We start from the raw sequence: 20,282 nt of genomic DNA on the forward strand, positions 1-20,282 counted from the left end.
TCAGATGAAGAGACAATTCTACTAGGTATCTTACACCATGCTAGGTAGGGACAATGGAGAATAAACAAGAATAAGATGTAGTTGCTGACCTTGAGGAACTTTCCATCTAGCTGGGGAAACGATATGGAAAATGAGAGCTAGTGAGATAAGACAAATGCTCTGTTGTGTGGTATGTGGAAAACAGACATTATAGGCAGAGAGATACACTACCCTCATTTGGGGTAGAGAGGTAAATAAGGCGGGAGAGGTAGGGCCACATGGAAGGGCTTAGAAGTCTGATAGAAACATTTAGATTTGTTATGGTAGCAAGCAGGGCTCTTTCTGCAGAGCAGGATGAATTCAGGTGGGAGAAAGGAGTTAGGAGTTAGGTCAACTAGAAAACCAATTAATATAGGTACAATTTTCTCTTAGTATACTTTAAATAGTATCTCAACAAATAACTAGCGGATCTCCTAAAAATTTTCTTGGTCTTCACAAAGTGTTTTATACTTTCAATCACAGTATATATGCTAGCTCTATCTCTCTCTCCCAATCTCTTTCTTTTTCTCTCTCTCAAGTATACATCAAGGAATGTAGACAGGTGAATAAAAAACAAGCAAAAAAAAAAGGAAGCATAATTCATTAATTTTAACCTGAAAATTGTTGGTACAAAAAAGCATTTGTAATTCACCTGAAATTAAGATGAAAATAAATTTAAAATGGTGTCATTATCATTGAATCCAATTCTAGGAAAATTCTAATGTACACTTACATTCTACCAACCATTAAACTCACTTAAAAATACATGAAATGCATGATTATTACTTACTGTGTTTGTGAGCAATTTAATATTTATGCATACTAAGAATAAAGTAACTTTATTTTGTCACTCCACTCAGTACATTATCATAAAGCACAATGTAATTACATTTAGCTTGAATAGATAAGTGAAATGAATATATATTGATTTTACCTTTGCTTTAGTCGTCTTTTGGCTGTTGTGGGAACATTAGCACCATAGCCATAAGAAAAAAGAATCCTTTCAGCCTCCTCTTCATTTTCAACTGGAAAATATTGAAGTGTACAATGTGAAATTTTTGTTTTCTTAAAAAGTATGGCAGAAGTGAAAATAAAAGAGGTCATAATAATGAATTAAGGAGCATAAGAACATTTAAAAGGGCTAATGCATAACCTCAAACAGACCATCTGTAAGCAGCAGCACAGTTATTTCGTAAAGTATATGCTTGCTTGGATTTGTTCCATCTATTTTTAAAAGGTGTAAGGGACTGCATCATATGACACATTAAGTTTTCTTGTTATAAAGCATAATAATACAGATGTCGTTTATTCTGAGATTCAAAGGCTTTCTGCATGAAATGTATGTTATGTACTTATGAAAAAGTAATGATAAGCTCAATTTCATTACTTCTCTTCTTGATAAGAGAAATGACTATTCTTAATTAGGAAAGATGTTCATTATTTTATCAGAAGAACAACTTTATCCTAACTTGCAATAATGAAATTATGCATTTAAGTAGGCTACTCTGTGAAGAAAATGTTCAGTCCTAAGAGTCTATTGATGGCCTTTTTAAAAAAATTACAAAAAACTCAGTAACACCATTTACTTCTAAATTTTGCTATTGTCACACAACTCCCCAAAAGGAATTTTAACTAACAGGTTAATGTTTTATGGGTAACACGTTTAAATGCGATGACAATTTACTGTAAGTTGAGATGAAAAAATATTTAATCAAAGGCTATAAAAACTAAAGGTTTCCAGCTCAATTTAAAGCAGTTCATGACATATAACAATTTTTATAACATTATTCATCAATAACCAGTATTTTAATGTCAAAAAGAGAAACCTACTTTCAGAAATGTTTCAGGTTTAAAATAAAGCCAAATATTTTACATTAGTAAGTGAAGCTATTTGCAGGCCTATCACTGTAATATGCACTTATTTGTTGTTTGATCCTTCAGTAGTACAGTAAACATTTCAGGAATATTCATAAGTGTCTTTTTCTTCAATTTTGACCATATTCACAGTGAACCAAGATCAGTTTTCAGAGGTAGGATTAGTAGTTATGAGGGACACGTGTAAGCAAGTGATGCTATGTGCCATTGCTGATAGTAACAGCTATCATTACTCAGAGCCAAGTTGGCTTCTCCAATCCAGCTCTATCAGAACTAGAGCAGGCATTTAGATACCTATCTGACGCTTGTTTCTCTTAAATAGTTCTAAGGTCAGAAGAAAGAGGGGTAAATTTAGCTAACATCTCAAAAACCCATCAGATATTGATGGACAACTTAAATTTGAGTTTAATACTTACTGGATTAATAACTCATGGGCTAACTATTCTGGTGGTGATTTAATTACAGAAACAATGTCCTACACAAAATGGCAAATGGTACTAAAGAGATATGAATGTGTCTTAGTACCACTATTTTTCCCATGCTAGAGGCATTAGGAAGGTATGGGGAGAATGACATTCACAGAGAATGTGCAGGAAGGAACTGCAATGTGTAAAGGCACAGAGCTGTGAAGTTTCAGTAATTGTGAGAAAAGTGGCTGAAGTTAGTCTGGGAAACAATAGTAGGAGAAAGGGAGGCCAAGTTCCAACTGTGAATGGGACTAAAGTCTCATTTGCTAGGCTAACGAGTCTGGATTTTATTCTACAGACAACAAGAAATTAAAAGAGATTAGTACAGGTAAGTGACATGACCAATAGATTTTTGTTGTTGATGCTGATATTATAGGAAAAAAAATTCCAGTAATGGGAAAAAGGTGACCTAGATTGGTAGCACAGAGAACTCCTTACAGGTTATAGTAATAATCCAGTTGTGACTTGGTCCATAATAGCAATGGAGGATGGAGAAAATAACCTGGATTCTAGACAAATGAGTAGATATGGAGGTGAGATGAGGCACTAGATAGGATGAGGGAGGAATCAAGGTTGACAAAAGCTAGTTGGGTAATTAGACAGACTTTAACCTTACTAACAGATCGAGAATACAAGAAAATTAATACGTTTTAGGGAAGGAAGAGAAAATATAAATAATGCTACATCTTCAGTGACTGCAAGAATTCCATACAGACCTGTGGAATCACTAGCCTGTGGCCAGTCACTGAAATTGTGGAAAGGGATAAAATTATCCAGAAAGTAGGTAAGTCAGAATTGAAGAGGATGAGGGAAAAAAAAAAACACAAAACCCTGGGAACCAGAAAGAGTTAGATAAAAGAAGAGACAATAAAAGCGATGGAGAAGAAACAATCAAAGGCAGGCGACTTAAGAAGCAAGAGAAGAGTTTTGAGAAATGTGACAAATGCCCAGCAGAGGTTACAAGTAGGATGAGGATGGAAAGTAGGTCCCTCAATTTGACAATTAGAAATCTGATATTTAAAAAAAAATTTATTTAGCTTCTAGACAATACCTGTACTTTTAACAATTTGATGACGATCTTTGAAAACGAAACTCCTCAAATATACAAATATTAAACGTATTTGAATACAAAAAGCAATTCAAGTGTAAACAGGATACTGTAATTTGCCATGGTTACACCTTAATAAATGAAGTCTAACCATCTTCATGTCAGCTGAAATGAGCTGAATTAGATGATAATCCTTTGAATATTGTACACACTATAGTACTAAGAAAGAATGTTTTGCACTTACATCTTACAAATTTTGTTTAATCAGTAAGTATTCGTTGAACAAGGATAGGAATATTCTAATTTCCAATGTGAACGGATAGAAAAGAACCTAGTTTACTAATCTTCCAAGGACAAGCAAATATATTTTATTCTAAGATACTTTTAAGATGGTTTATAAAATATCATAGCAAAAAATTAATTTATATATATTTTCTAAAGATTTTATTTCGAAAATATTTACACACATGGAAAAGCTGAAAGAAGTGTACACTCATATATCCAACATCTGGATTCAAAATTAAACATCGTACTACATTTATTTCTCACACATTTATCTATCACTGTATCCATCCATGAATCCATCTTATTTTTTTGATGCATTTCAAAATAAGTTGCAGATCTGTGCCTTCACCCCCAAACAGTTCAACATGTAAATCAACTATAGTTCAATATTACTTATAGTTCTTTTTTAAAAATAAAATTTACATATGGTGAAAGGTACAAATCTTAAGTCTATCATTCAATGAATTTTGAGAAACATAAACAGTTGACCCTTGAACAACAGGGTTTGAACTGTTTGGGTCCACTCAAACATGAATATTTTTCAATAAATACATTGGAAAAAATTTTTGGAGATTTGCAACAATTTGAAAAAACTTGCAGATGAACTGTGTAGCCCTGAAATATCGAAAAAACTAAGAAAAAGGTAAGTCATGAATGCATAAAGTATATGTAGACACTTCTCTATTTGTATATAGGCATAAGGTAATATTTAATATAAATTAATGTGTTTTCTTACTGTTTTATAACTGTGCTGTCAAAGAATTACATTACCGTACTGTATGTCTCTCTCATAATTGGAGACACTGCGTATCAGCCTATCATCACAAGTACGTTGTTTGTAAAAACATGTAACAATGTTTCCAGTACTGTATTATGAATATGACTATAATACCATAAAAATTTTATAATGATTCATTCATTAGTGTATAGGCTAGGCTACTGTGAAGCAATCATACTGATTACACTGGGTTGTGATAAAGCAATCATATTGCTGCTTCTTCGTTATCCATGCACGAATTTTAATACCTATAAATAAATGTCAATTTCTTTTTCACATTATCGTTTCATTTTTTTGGTAATATATATTTTTTATTGAAGGGTAGTTGATTTACAATGTTGTATTAGTTTCTGGTATACAGCAAAGTGAATATATATATATAATCCTTTTCATATTCTTTTCCATTATGGTTTATTACAAGGTATTGAATATAGTCCCCTGTCCTATACATTAGGAACTTGCTGTTTATCTATTTTACATATAGTAGTTTGTATTTGCTAATCCCAAACTCCTAATTTATCCCTCTCCCACCTCTCTCTTCCTCTTTGGTAACCATAAGTTTGTTTTCTATGTCTGTGAGTCTGTTTTTGTTTTGTTAAGTAAGTTCATTTGTATCATATTTTAGATTCTACATATAAATGATATCATGATATTTGTCTTTCTCCTTCTGACTTACCTCACTTGGTATGATAATCTCTAGGTCCATCTAACTTTTCATTTTTGATATCTAGTGTTAGCAATACATATAACATCTACAGTGTTTTGTATCATATAAGACAATATTGATATAGGTACTGACAGATAATTCATCTCGTAAACAGATGATGTAAATCTATGGTATTGATAAATACAGTAAAGTACTGTAAATTTATTTTCTTCTATGATTTTCTTCATAACATTTTCTACACATCTTCAAATCTTCTATCTCTGACTTCTGATTTCATCACAATATCACCTTCTTTCTTATAAGGACCCTTGAGATGGGCTCATCTGGATAATCTTATGTCAAGACTTTTGTGAATATTTTCTCTGAGGCATTTTCTTAATTTGGATACCATTCCTCTGTCAGATATAAGACTGCAATTACCTTCTCCTACTCTGTAGCTTAGTTCTTCATTTCTTAAAGATGTCTTCTATAAGAGCAGAAATTTTTAATTTTGATGAAGTCTACTTGGTAAATTTTTCTTTTATGGCAGTTGCTTTCAGGATCCTGTCTAGGAAACTTTGTTACCCCCAGTTGCAAAAATACCCATATTTTCCACTAAAGATTTATAATTTTAGCTATTACTTGTAAGTCTCAAATTAATATTAGTGTATAGTGTGAAATAAGGTTAAGGTTCATTTTCAAAAAGATGTCCAATTTTTTTTAGCACCATTTATTGAACAAACTTTCCTTTCTCTAGCTGAATGGTATGCTTCCTTTATTAAAAATCAAATAATCAGACAAGTGTGGGTCTATTTCTTAGTTCTCTATTCTATTTTGTTGTTGTATTTGTCTTTCTTTATGTCAGTAGTATACTAGCTTGATACTGTAGCTTTATATTAAGTCTTGAAGTCTAAGTCTTGAAGTGTAACTCTTCCAATTTTGTTCTTTTTTTTCAAAATTATTTTGGTTATTCTAGTATGCATATGTTTTCTTTGCCTTTAGGCAAATAACAACAATGAAATTGCTGGATCACTGGATAGGCTGTTTGGTTTTATAACAAAGTGTCAGTTCTTCCACAGTCTCACCAACATTTGGTATAACCAGTCTTGCTAATTTCAGCCATTCTGGTAGGTGTGCCGTGGTATTATTAAAAGTAGACCTTTTAATAAGTCTTTTGAATTTCCACATAAACGGAATACAAAAATGTTAAAAAGAAAAAGGAATTATGATTGGGACAATACTGAATTTATAGAATTCATGATATATCTATTGATGTTTTAGCAAGTCTTCTTTAATTTTTCTTAGCAATGGTTTGTATTTCATGTTGTTCAATCTATTCCTACGTATTTTATGTGTTTTGATACTATTGTAAATGAAATTGCTTTTTTTTTTGAAATTGCTTTTTAAATTTCTTTTTCCAATTGTTTGCTTCTAGTGTGTGTGTGTGTGTGTGTGTGTGTGTGTGTGTGTATTTTTTTTAAATTTTATTTTTGGCTGTGTTGGGTCTTTGTAGCTGCGCAGGGGCTTTCTCTAGTTGCAGCAAGCGGGGGCTACTCTTTGTTGCGGTGCGCAGGCTTCTCATTGCGGTGGCTTCTCTTGTTGCAGAGCATGGGCTCCATGTGAGTGGGCTTCAGTAGTTGCCGCATGCGGGCTCAGTAGTCGGGGCACGCAGGCCCTAAAGCATGCAGGCTTCAGTAGTTGCAGTGCATGGGCTCAGTAGTTGCAGTGCGTGGCCTCTAGGGCATGCAGGCTTCAGTAGTTGTGGTGTGCAGGCTCAGTAGTCATGGCTCGCGGGCTCTAGAGTGCAGGCTCAGTAGTTGTGGCGCACAGGCTTAGTTGCTCTGTGGCATGTGGGATCTCAGTTCCCCGACCAGGGATCAAACCCATGTCCCCTGCATTGGCAGGTGGATTCTTAACCACTGCACCACCAGGGAAGCCCGAGCTTCTAGTATATTTCTGTGTAATTATTATAGCCTGTTAAATTTACTTATCAGTGTTAGTGATTGTTTTGTAATCTGAAAATACAGTCTTCTTATTCTTTTCCGAACTTTATACTTATTTTTCCTTTCTTGCCTTAGTTCACAGGCTAGGAGTTCAAATACAATGTTTAATGTAAGTTATGAAAATAGAAATCCTTGCTTGGTTCTCTCCTTTAAAGGGAAAGCATTTGATATTTCATTATTAGGTATAATATTAGCTGTATGTTTTTTGTAGATATCTTTTATCAGATCCAGGAAGTTCTCTTCTACTCCTAATTTGTTTAGACAGAGGGATATCTGCAAAACTATAGAGATAAAGAAGTATGGAACTTTCAAAATAATGCAATATGATAGGGAATGGCAAGGCATAAAAAAGTACAAAGATAAATAAGTCTAATCATAAAAAGACATGTTAAGGAATTTGACTTTAGGCTGTTTAAAGTTGATAGGGGCATTAAAGCAGGTGTATGGTATGATCAAATCTGTATTTTATAAAGATTACTCAGACTCCATGAAGAAACTGAAGATAAATTTGGAAACTATTGTAATTATCAGACATTGGCCTTGGAAATTTAAGAAAAAGGCAATGATAGGGATAAAACAGAAGTTTTTCTTAAACTGGGCTATCAACACAATACAGTCTTTACAAGAAAAGGTGCCCCAAATAAAGTCAACCTCAACTTCAATTGAAGCTTAAACCCATTTTTATAAGAATGTCACTATTATTTCTGACTTCTGAACAGAAATAATGTACTGTAGCAAACATCACAGTCAATGGTGAAATGTTAATTTAGAATATTCCCTTGGAGTCAGGGACAACACTGGAAGACAGAAAATAAGAGGAAAAAAAAGAAGTAGAAATTAAAGTCAAAGTCTATAACACAGTGCATGCAATGAATTTCTATCTGTCCTTCAATTTCTATCTGTCCCTCATTGAAATGTCATCTCCCCTCTCAGGGATTCCTCACCTCCAACATGGAATTAACTCAAGATCTCTTCTGTACTTACAACAAGAACTGCCTCTCTCTTGCTAATAGCACTTTAATTATCTGTTAATATGTTTGTCTCTCCCAGTAGACTAGACTAGGAATACCTATAAGCAAGAATTATTACATGAACTCCATATCCCCATATCCTGGCATATGTATTCACTTAATAATTGTTTAATGAATGAGCTAAATAAATGAAAAGATAAAACCTTGGCATATGTAATCACTTTATTGCTGAATGAGTGAGGTAAATAAGTGAAAAGATAAAATCGATCATAGTTAACCATATTTTTTTGTGATCTCAACTACCAGAATTAAAGTTAACTAATTTAAAATAATTAATTAATTAATTAATTAGGCTGTTTTGGGTCTTCGGTGCTGTGCACAGGCTTTCCCTAGTTGCGGTGAGTGAGGCTATTCTTTGTTGTGGAGCACGGGCTCTAGGAGCACGGGCTTCAGTAGTTGTGGCACGTGGGCTTTAGTAGTTGTGGCCCGCGGGCTCTAGAGTGCAGGCTCAGTAGTTGTGGTGCACCGGTTTAGTTGCTCCGTGGCATGTGGGATTTCCTGGACCAGGCCTGAACCCGTGTCCCCTGCACTGGCAGGCAGACTCTAAACCACTGCGCCACCAGGGAAGTCCAAAGTTAACTAATTTTTAAAATGTAAAGTATTCTTTCAAAAAAAAAGTTACAAGTTATATTTCAAAGAAATATAGCAAAGCAGTTTTAGAAACAGTATCAGGTTCCTTGTGCTGCCAGAAAAAAAAGCTGTGTGTGGAGTGGTGGGAGACTTACTTTCTGCAGTTTGCATTATTATTTCATCAAGCTCTTTTTCCAGTTTCTCATAAATGTCTAGCCTTGCCTGATGTTCAGAGTTCTGTGCTTGAAGTTCAGTAATACGTTTTTCAGAAGAGGCTTGGAGACTATAAAATTCTTTAGTTAAAACCTAAGAGTGGAAGAAAAAAAATTGCAAAGGCAGAATTAAAGAGGTTGACAGTTAAGACAAAAACATGATACAAAATTTTTTTTTAATGATTTAGACATGAAGAGAAAGTAGCTCAATTAAGACGACTGAGGAGGTAAAATACATTTATTTCTGAGGAAAATAATTAATTTGTTTTAAAATGAAAATTATGAAGCACTTTACTACATAAATTGAAAAAAATTTAAAACTTAGTAATAGTTATAGGAGTAACATTAGCATTTGCTTATTAGAATTCAAAAAATTCCATAATGCTATACTCCTCACCTAGGTGGAGGTTATTTATCTGGTGACCACAGGTATTTGAGAAAGGCTTACAGAGCTGTGTGTAAAAATTATATACTCATAATGAGTCCTTCAGTTTTCCACCAGAGATTATTTCATTTAGTCTTTTTAAAAATTTATTTATTTATTTATTTATGTCTGCGTTGGGTCTTCGTTGCTGTGCGCAGGCTTTCTCTAGTTGCAGTGAGTAGGGGCTACTCTTCGTTGTAGTGCGCGGGCTTCTCATTGCAGTGGCTTCTCTTGTTGTGGATCACGGGCTCTAGGTGTGCAGGCTTCAGTAGTTGTGGCACGTGGGCTCAGTAGTTGTGGCTCGCGGGCTCTAGAGTGCAGGCTCAGTAGTTGTGGTGCACAGGCTTAGTTGTTTGGCGGCACGTGGGATCTTCCCGGACCAGGGCTCGAACCCGTGTCCCCTGCATTGGCAGGCAGATTCTTAACCACTGCGCCACCAGGGAAGTCCTATTGCATTTACTCTTACCATGGTTTTAATAAGATTTTTGGTTTGCTGAACAATCAAAAATTCAAAGCAGCAAATCAAAATGTAAATGTGAAGTGCTACTCGGCGCAGTATCAGAAAATGCCTTTGTATAGAAAGAAAGGCTAAAAAATTATTAAAAAGAGATATAAAAGACATGGAAATTGGAGTTATTTTATGGAAGAACAAAAAATCCTGTATTCTCCTATGGACTCATTGAAGGAATCACTAGGGTGACAATAATGAATTCACTAAAAAAGGAGACATTTTTAGTAACAAAGGAATGTTCTAATGCTTACATTAAATTCCAACTATCTAGAAAGTTTACTTACTACTACAGACTAAATTATGGGGTGGTATTACACTTACTTCCTAACACAACATAAGTAATGTAGTATTTCCTGAGAAGCAGTAGAATATTATGGTAAGAATATGGTTTGGAGCCAGAAAGATTTGGATTTCAATCCTGGCTTTGACACTTATTCGTTGTGATCTTAGGTGATTATTCTTTGTATGCCTACCTCAGAATACTGCTGGAAGGATTACATGAGAGGATAAACTCACAGTGCTTAGCAGAGTGTCTAGAACATAGTAAAAGTGCTGAAAAATATTATTATCACTGCAGGAAATACAACTATGAGAACTTTGTATTAAATGGTTTGTAAAAATGAGATGTACTGCTTTAATTATCCTGAATTCTCTATTAGTTTCTCTAATGACAAAGTTCACCTTAACAAATGTATGTGACTGTGTGCTTCCTGTGATGGGGAGAAAGAAGATGTGGAAGATATATTTACAGTTTTTAACAAGCAGAAATTCTGATTTAATATTCTTTTAATCTATTCCATCTCACTTTCTTAAATTATTTCCATCAGAACTCCCCCCCCGGGGACTTCCCTGGTGGTGCAGTGGTTAAGATTCCGTGCTCCCAGTGCAGAGGGCACAGGTTCGATCCCTGGTTGGGGAACTCAGCTCCCGCATGCTGCATGGTGAGGCCAAACAAATAAATTAATTAATTAACCCCCCCTCCCCCAACCCTAGATAAACTAAACATCATTCCCCACCCTCCAAATACATTCCTTTGGAGGGCGGAGAAAGAACAGCATGGGAATAATATCTGTAGGATGATTTCTAGTGTCCCTGATTGGGTCAGAAAAAGAAAATTCCTGTTTTAGCATTATTCATTCTTGCTGGCTGGAAATGTTTTCTAGAGAATTTATTATAACAAAATCACCACACAGTTTGACAATCTGGAGCTTTCAGAGAGTTCATTACATTGGGATGTAATTCATTAAGAATCTGGTGGCTGGACTTCCCTGGCGACACAGTGGTTGGGAATCCACCTGCCAATGCAGGGGACATGGGTTCGAGCCCTGGTCCGGGAGGATCCCACATGACGCGGAGCAACTGGGCCCGTGCGCCACAACTGCTGAGCCCGCATGCCTAGAGCCCGTGCTCCGCAACAAGAGAAGCCCCCGCTTGCCGCAAGTAGAGAAAAGCCCGTGAGCAGCAACGAAGACCCAACGCAGCCAAAAAAATAAAAATAAATAAATAAAAAATAATTAAAAAAAAAAAAAAAAGAATCTGGTGGCTGAATTCCCTGTCGAAAGAGAGGATCAGTAAGGATAGTGTTAAATGGCAATTCCTACAGCACAGCTGATACCTTTCATCTGTACCCCACTTTCTCCAATAAAAATACCACACAAAGAAAAACTGCAGAAATGGATATCTAAAGAGATAAAGAATCAAAATGTTGAAGATGAGATATTTCATAAAATACTATTTTAAGAAGAGACTTAAAAGTAGTATTAAATTGAGAGGTACAATTTAAAATTCTCATTCATAACATAGAGAAGAGATTGTCAGAAACTTTTGACTTGGGGTACCTTCCAATACCTCAGTACCCCATGGTAGTGAATTCTCCTTTGTTATGGATTTGTCTGAGTGGCTGCTATGAAAAAATTTATTACAGTTTCTGAGAAGCCATTGAAGAACTTGATTATTGGACCTATGGAAGGCTATTACATTAAAGATTCTTTAGGAAAAAACCAATCTATGAACATTTGAGTTTAAACACGAATGCAAAAAATAGGTCAACTGCTTTTAGGAATCCATTAAATATCAAGCTTTCACAGTGGATATATCTCCTTCCTTTAAATAATAGAATGATAATACAAAATTATATAAAATTATATAGATAACACATATATAAAATGAATGAAAATACAAAATTATAGGTCAATAATTGCTTTAGAAAGAGACAAAAATATAAAGCCAGTGTTTTGAAAGCTTTTGGCAATTTATAATTAAGAAAAAATAGAACAAATTGTTCCCCAGCTATAAATCAATGAGAATACTGGGTAAAAGCCACTGAAAAGTACATAGTTATAGCAATCTCTACCTTTCACAAAATTATTTCTCGCTGAATTCATTATAAATAACAATTGTCTAAGATACCTTCTACTACTTCAGAAAAATGGATTCAAACAATGGTACTATATTAGCTTTCATCAAACCATTCACTCACTCACTAAATACTTATTGAGCATCCACCATAAGTGAGGCGCTGTGTTAGGCATCGGTGACACAGTAATAAATAAACAGTCCTTGTCCTCTCAAAGATCCTAATTTAACAAAGGAGAAGCTGTAAAGAAACTCCCCTACAGCCTCAGCTTTATCAACCAAAGTTTTTAGAATCATAATATTTTTTACAAAGCTGTTTTTCCATGTAAGACCTTTACACAAGAGAACACAATAATTATTAGTCACCTGCATCCACAGACCAAGTGGGTAGGTCTATGGGAAAGTGGTTTTCATACCACTTTCCCATAGACCGCCTAAAGTCGCAGCCTTTAGGAGGTCGAGAAATCAATTTAAACTGCAACCAGCTAAAAATAATAGAATAGAATGGTTTAGAGAACATCAGCGCTGTATGTTGTGAAGTACTGGTGAGTGAAATCTTTGTTTCAGTACAGAGAGAGTGGAAGTGCTTCTCCACCTTCCTAAATATAACCCCACCCCCCATCCCAAACACATCCTCAAGCACAGCCATCCAATGTGAAAAGAAAAAGAGACTGCTAGGAATTATAAAATTAAACCACGAAAAATTCCAAAAGATGAATACAAAATCAGAGCTAATCTAAAATGTGTGGGAGAGTCAGCAGTAGCAGATTATGACTGCAGCAATTTCCCAAAGAAGGTACCTGAAGAAGTTTTAAATGCTGAACACTGCTTTGTTTAGAAGTAAGCATCATCTACAATTTTTACTTATGTTTCTTTAAATATGTATTATTTAACATTGTTTTTATGTTTTTCCCTAAGGCTTTATTTTCTGAGACTCTATTTTGTTAGTTTTACTTAACAGAGTACTTTTCAGAAATGAAATTTCTGAAAGATTGTTAAAATGAATACTTACATCATTAGCTAATTAATCATGTTAATGATATTACTGCACCTTTCATTCCATGTTTTTAATTTTTATTTTTATTTTATTTATTTTTTAAAGATTTTATTGATGTGGACCATTTTTAAAGTCTTTATTGAATTTGTTACAATATTGCTTCTGTTTTACATTTTGGTTTGTTGGTCATGAGGCATGTGGGATCTTAGCTCCCCAACCAGGGATGGAACTCACACCCAGTGCATTGGAAGGCGAAGTCTTAACCACTGGACCGCCAGGGAAGTCCCATGCTTAGTTGCAGCACGTGGGATCTTCAGTTGTGGCATGTGGGATCTTTAGTTGTGGCATGTGGGACCCAGTTCCCTGACCAGGGATCAAACCTGGGCCCCCTGCATTGGAAGCATGGAGTCTTAGCATGGACCACGAGGGAAGTCCCTCATTCAGTGTTATTATTTTTTTAATTTTTTATTTTTTTTAAAATAAATTTATTTATTTTTGGCTGCATTGGGTCTTCGTTGCTGCACGCGGGTTTTTTCTAGTGGCGGGGAGCGGGGGCTACTCTTCATTGCTGTGCACGAGCTTCTCATTGCAGTGGCTTCTCCTGTTGTGGAGCACGGGCTCTAGGCTGTGCGGGCTTCAGTAGTTGTGGTACGCGGGCTCAGTAGTTGTGGCTCGCGGGCTTAGTTGCTCCGCGGCATGTGGGATCTTCCCGGACCAGGGCTCGAACCCTGTCCCCTGCATTGGCAGGAGGATTCTTAACCACTACGCCACCAGGGAAACCCTCCATTTTCTAGTTAAATGAGATTTCCCATTTAAGGGTACTTTTGCCAGCATTTTAAAAACAACAAACAGACCTATGGCAATTTGCATTTCTTTTCTTAGAAATGGTCCATCCCTTCTTTCCACCTCTTTATCTAAAAGAGGAAGGTATGTCCTCTTGATAAGAGATCTTTAAAACTTAAGGACACAGGCTCGTTCTCATACATAACACAAATATTATTTATAAAGCTCAATATGATATAGACCTTGTACTTACGGAGCTTACAGTCTGTGTTAATTTTAAAAGAAAAGTTTGTATATGTACCTCCAATTTTTTCTGATATTTTTCACATTCCAACTGACACTGTGTGAGATTTCTTGCAGTCTCCTCTTGTAGAAGCTGAGCACGCTCACTTTCAAAAGATTTTATTTTACTTTGATGGAGAAATTCTGTTACTTTGCTTTCTGTACTAAGTTGTAGTTCTCTGTACCTGAAAGAAGAAAATTATAAAACACTAAAGAAATCTCGATCTATAGAAACATAAACATTACTTCTACTTTTTTCTATATCCCCATATTATTATGCAGTTAATAACTTTTATTTATTCAGCAAAGCTTTTGTAAATAATTTAGAGAGGCATATGTATGGAAATATGCTAAGTCCAGGAAACAAAACATACCAATTAAACTTCCTCTACTCCTCCCCTATTTTCATTCCTTCCATCCAAAAATAGTTATTACCTGTCTATGATTATTATTATTTTGTAAGACATTTAAAATAAAAAATGGTAAGAACAAGTTTCAGTTACATTGCTTAAAATGACTTAATTTCCATATATTTCATAGGCCTTCGTAAACCTATAGCATTGTTTCCAAACTTGCTATTTCATCTAAGTCTAAATAATATCAGATGGAGAAGAATGGCATGAAATATGCACATTAACCTGCATCTTCTTGAGATATTTGTAAAATAAATTAAGTTAGTAAATATATATATCTGAATATTACAAGAAAATACAATGTACAAATTACGAAGATAAATATAAAACGATAAGCAGTCTATTACAACACAGATAAGAAACATTCTCTTCATTGCATAGGTATAGCTAGTAATGAAAACATTTCCATTTAACATATAAATCACTGCATATTATAGATTTGAAAATGCTTCAAGTTGTCTGTGTTCTAACAGAAAGCAAACAAAGACATATTACACCTTTTCAGGGAGCTATTATGAACCCAGTATAATGCTAGATGTTCCTAAAATTCATTTTTTCAAATATTTATTGAGCTAGACACCATGCCAGGTAAATCTGTATATAATGGAAGACAAAATATGTTTTCTTTTTTTTCTTCCCCCTTAAAGAACTTAGTTTTCGGGAGTTCCCTGGTGGTCTAGTGGTTAAGATTGGCGCTTTCACTGCTGTGGCCCAGGGTTCAGTCCCTGTTCCGGGAACTGAGACCCTGGTTGGGGAACTGAGATCCCACAAGCCGCGTGGTGTGGCAAAAAAAAAAAAAAAAAAAAAAAAAAAAGAACTTAGTTTTCTGGGGAAGAGAGGCAAATATATATGAAAATTCAATAGAATATGGTAAGTGCTTCAATAAGGTAATCCCTAGGTTCGAAGGGAACCTACAGGAAGAAGACTTAACTCAGTTTGTGCAGGTGTGTGTTTGTGTGTGTGCAGCAGGAGGAGGTACAGGGTGGAAAGTACTCTAGGAAGTAGAAACAAGAGTATGTGCAGGGCGGGAAGCAGAGAGCACAGTCTGTTTTATTCACGGTATCTCATTTAATCCTTACAACACCTCTATTAGGTATTTTGCAGATGAAGAACCAGAGGTTCAGAGATTGATTAATTTCTTTAAACAGGAAGAAGGTGCTGGTCAATTTCAGGTGGGGTCTCAAATTCAGCTATGTTTGAGTCTACAGGAATGATCCTTCCACTATTACATAGTATTCTTCACTGACATTTCTGAGTTCAGATAAACTTTCAAATGTGTTGTAAAGGTCATTTCACTCTTGTAAGTGACAATAACATTCAAAGTATAACCAGAGAAAACAGGCATTAGATACTTGCTACAGGCTACTTCACTCTTGGTACTCTTATCTTTAGTAAAAGCATCTCACAATCAGATTGGTGGAAGTTCCATTCAAGCATATTGCTACACATTATTTAATTCATACCAAGGCTTTAAGGTGAATGTCAGCTTGTGTCTTTAACTTTCTGGAAAGTCCAGGCATTAATTTTATGTATATATAAAAGAACAGCTAGGTCACATGGTCACTCCAGTTTTAACTTTTTGAGGAACTGCCAAACTGCTTTTCAATGTGGTTGCACATTCTCACCAGCAATTACGAGGGTGGCAAGTTCTCCACATCCTTATCAAAACTTACCATTGTCTCTTTGACGATAGCCATCGTCATGGATGTGAAGTAGTAAAAAATTATTTTACTCAAAAATTTATTAATTCAACAATTTACTGACATGAAAATGCCCTGTACTCCCTGGGGTAAACTGTCTTATAAATATAAATGCATAAAACGTATGTGAAATCCATACCTATTTGTATGTTAAACTGTGAGACACAACTAGACTTCATTACTGAAATAAATTCTTGATAAGTCATTTGGGATGTGATATTTATCTTTAAAAGAATTTGTCTCGAAAAAATTAAACTGCAAAGTTTGCCTTTTTCTGGATTCAGGACATCGTGGTTAATTCTGAGGTCAATGCTAACTCCAAACAGGAAATGAAAGACTTAGCTTTTAGATTTCACCTGCTCTTCTTATTCATTATATGGCACTTGAAAGTTACTTTTAGCACGATTATTCTTCCCCTATACTGAACAGTTAAGTAGTTATCTCCTAGAAATTTGAGGATATTAAGTTTAATAAAATGACACTTCTATGAACCAAATGATAATTCTTTTTTTTTTTTGTTTTTTGTTTTTTTTTAAAAGGATTTTCTTATTTATTTATTTATTTATTTATTTTTTTGGCTGTGTTGGGTCTTCGGTTCGTGCGAGGGCCTTCTCCAGTTGCGGCAAGCGGGGGCCACTCTTCATCGCGGTGCGGGGACCGCTCTTCATCGCGGTGCGCGGGCCTTTCTCTATCGCGGCCCCTCCCGTCGCGGGGCACAGGCTCCAGACGCGCAGGCTCAGCAATTGTGGCTCACGGGCCCAGCTGCTCCTCGGCATGTGGGATCTTCCCAGACCAGGGCTCGAACCCGTGTCCCCTGCATCAGCAGGCAGATTCTCAACCACTGCGCCACCAGGGAAGCCCGATAATTCTTTTTTTTTAACCAGATACACTTATTTTATATATTTTTTATACAGCAGGTTATTAGTTATCTATTTTATACATATCAGTGTATATATGTCAATCCCAATCTCCCAATTCATCCCACCACCACCACCCCCCTCAAATGATAATTCTAAAGGACTCATCTATTCTCATGTTGTTTACACAGTAAAAGAAAATCTGCCTCAAATCATTCTGACTTTGTAATAATAGTTACTCTTTTAATTTAAGTTGAACTGTGAAAATGCTGAGGAAACATCAGAGCTGCAAAAGCAGTTCCAGAGTGAGGAACAGACGACAAGGGTACAGGCTGACAATCTCAGGTAACTTCCTCCTACTTGTTTTGCTAATATAACCTGTCACATTTTACTTTGTTGACTCAGACTTCTCATTTTATCCTCTTAATGTGAACATCTTATTTGAACTAAGTCAATATTATTCACATGTTAACAAGTTTATGTTTGACATCCTAACTCAGCATAGTAACCTTAAGAGGTTACATTTCTTACAAAGTTAAAGTATAATCAGAATCTCCAACTATTGTTAGCCCAGGCCCCCAATTTGACTAGATGAGTCTTTATGCTAGCTGGGTTTTTAGTTTTCATACGACTTTCTCATAAATCACATACTACTTTAAAAATAGTAATATAAGGACCTAGAATGAACTGTTTTTGCTCTTAAGGAATATTCACTGCAACGTACTTTGGGCTGGACAAACAAGGAGAATTTTACCTGTTAAAAGGTGAAAATCAGCAATTAGACAGGAAACAACAGAGATGTTAACCCATAAGAAATGCTCTCAGCTATGGTGAATTAAACTCCAAGCTGCATGGCATATTCTGCAGTGCTGAGAAATAACTGCAGGAGAGACATCAACATGGAATTCTGTTCTCAGAAATGGGAGCGCTCACTTGAACAAAAGCACCAGATAAAACACCAAATAACAACAGGTTTTCATAACAATATTTACATCAGCAGTCTTTACATATATACGATGGTGAAAAGTTTGCTCATTACACTCTGATGTATTAAGCCAAGCAATGCATGTTTATTCCCATCTCTATCAACAAGATTATCACTGGTAAGAAAGTCAGACTCCTATAATTATTCATTTTAGTTTTTATTGCAATGAGAAACAACAACTGATCTTTGAATTTGATCCACAAAATGTTCATGGCTTCCCCAATATTAAAACTGGATATGGGACTTCCCTGGCAGTCCAGTGGTTAAGACTCCACACTTCCGCTGTAGGGGGCACGGGTTCGATCCCTGGTCGGGGAACTAAGATCCTGCATCCTGCATGCCGCATGGCATGGCCAAAATAAATAAATAAAATTTAAAAAAATAAAAAATAAAAAATAAAACTGGATATTTATTCTGAACCGAATTATCTAATCTCATTTCCTAGATAGACTTTCTAAGGCAAAATACCCCAAAATATTATATTAAGTGGTGAGGTTCCTATAATCACCAGGACCAGTAAGTGGTCCTTCCATTAAGAAATTCTGAGAGCTGGTCCAGTTTAGAAGTAAGGCAGTGAAGCAGCTGAGGCAAGGCATTTGTCTATGTTCAGGACAACTATGGATAGATAAAGAGCACAGGAAATAACATCTGCACAAGGAAGATTGGTAAAAAGAAGTTAAGCAAAGTTAACAGGATTTCCAGTTACAGGCAAGGGTTCAGGGAAGGATTTTAGTAGTTAGGCATCAGTTAGATTAAGTTTTGAAAGGGACTCTGGGTCAATATAGAGAAAATACTTGTGGGGTTTAAAAGAATACATGGGAGCAGGTAGTCATGGCTGGACCACTAAATCCTTTGTGTTGGGGAGGATAATTTAATTCTAAATTCCACAAGCAAATGGGGCATACGCTGTCGATAAACTTTCTACATGTATTAAAAAAAAAAAAATTGCTTTGAAACAGAGATGGGCCTGAGACTCCAGATAGGGATTTTACTGTGGGAAACTGGAGTTGACAAGGGCAGAAGCTGCTATCTCTAGGCAACTGAGAATCAATCTTGCTTACATGAGTGGGACACCAATCCCATTTTATTTTGGTGTTTCGGGCTCCTCTTTCTCCTTATTCTTTTAATAAGGCTTCACTGAGTTGATGTTCAATCCCCTTTGAATTATTCATTTTAACTAATCCACACCTTAACTACTCTTTGTCCCTGCTATTTCTAATTCTCAGGGGATAAAACTCATTTCCATTCTATTTACAGAGAATTTCGGTTGTGTTTCTGAACCTGTTCTGCATGTATTACTAGCCCTGTACCACATGCTGAAAATGCTTCTGGATGAGTCAGAGTGATAGTTAACCAAACCCTAAGATCCACTTATGCCAATTAAGAACTGAGGGGGAAAGAACGAAAACAAGACACAAAAACCTGTTTGTTTGGATTTTCTGCTTCTATGAACTGAGGAAAAGCTTATCATCTTAGGTTAAAGATACTAAACCACTGATTTTTCAATTATCCCTAAAGATTTTTTTTGCTCTCAATAGTATCTATCTGTATATCTATATTTATAGATCTATATCTAATTTTATATTAACAGGTATTCTATCAACTACATATTTAAAGCATAACGAGTATGAAGTACAATACTTTTTACAAAAGTACACTTTTAATTTCCTCTTTCATATCTGTTGTTTTATATAGGACTAACTTTCCATTAACCAGAATATTCCTTTCTTTCTTTTTTTTTTCTTGTTTCTTTTCTTTTCTTTTTGTGGCCATGCTGCACGGCATGAGGGATCTTAGTTCTCCGAACAGGGATCGAACCCGTACCCCCTGCAATGGAAGCGTGGAGTCTTAACCACTGGATCACCAGAGAAGTCCCAACCAGAATATTTCATTCCTCAACATCTAATTCATTTAAAAATATTTATTGTGCGCCTAAATGTGCCAGGTACTATTAGGTACCAGAGAACCCCAAATAGCATCACTACTCTTTAAGGAACTCACACTGTAATGATGCAAAGGCAAACAAACGTAAGGTGATAAGC

The 20,282-nt window shown here is 35.5% G+C and overlaps 1 protein-coding gene across 3 annotated transcripts in view; it reads right to left on the reverse strand.

Annotated features, from left to right (window-relative positions):
- Window positions 1-20,282, reverse strand: part of PIBF1 (progesterone immunomodulatory binding factor 1) — a 201,945-nt gene that overhangs the window by 73,613 nt on the left and 108,050 nt on the right. For all 3 annotated transcript variants that reach the window (XM_007186202.2, XM_007186203.2, XM_007186201.2), the window contains exons 11-13: window positions 14,305-14,470; window positions 8,877-9,027; window positions 953-1,043 (exon numbers count right to left, since the gene is read on the reverse strand). In XM_007186202.2, coding sequence (XP_007186264.2) covers window positions 953-1,043; window positions 8,877-9,027; window positions 14,305-14,470 — 408 coding nt within the window. The remainder of the gene's footprint in view (window positions 1-952; window positions 1,044-8,876; window positions 9,028-14,304; window positions 14,471-20,282) is intronic.

Source organism: Balaenoptera acutorostrata, chromosome 18 (assembly GCF_949987535.1).
Source record: "Balaenoptera acutorostrata chromosome 18, mBalAcu1.1, whole genome shotgun sequence".
Classification (NCBI taxonomy): Eukaryota; Metazoa; Chordata; class Mammalia; order Artiodactyla; family Balaenopteridae; genus Balaenoptera; species Balaenoptera acutorostrata.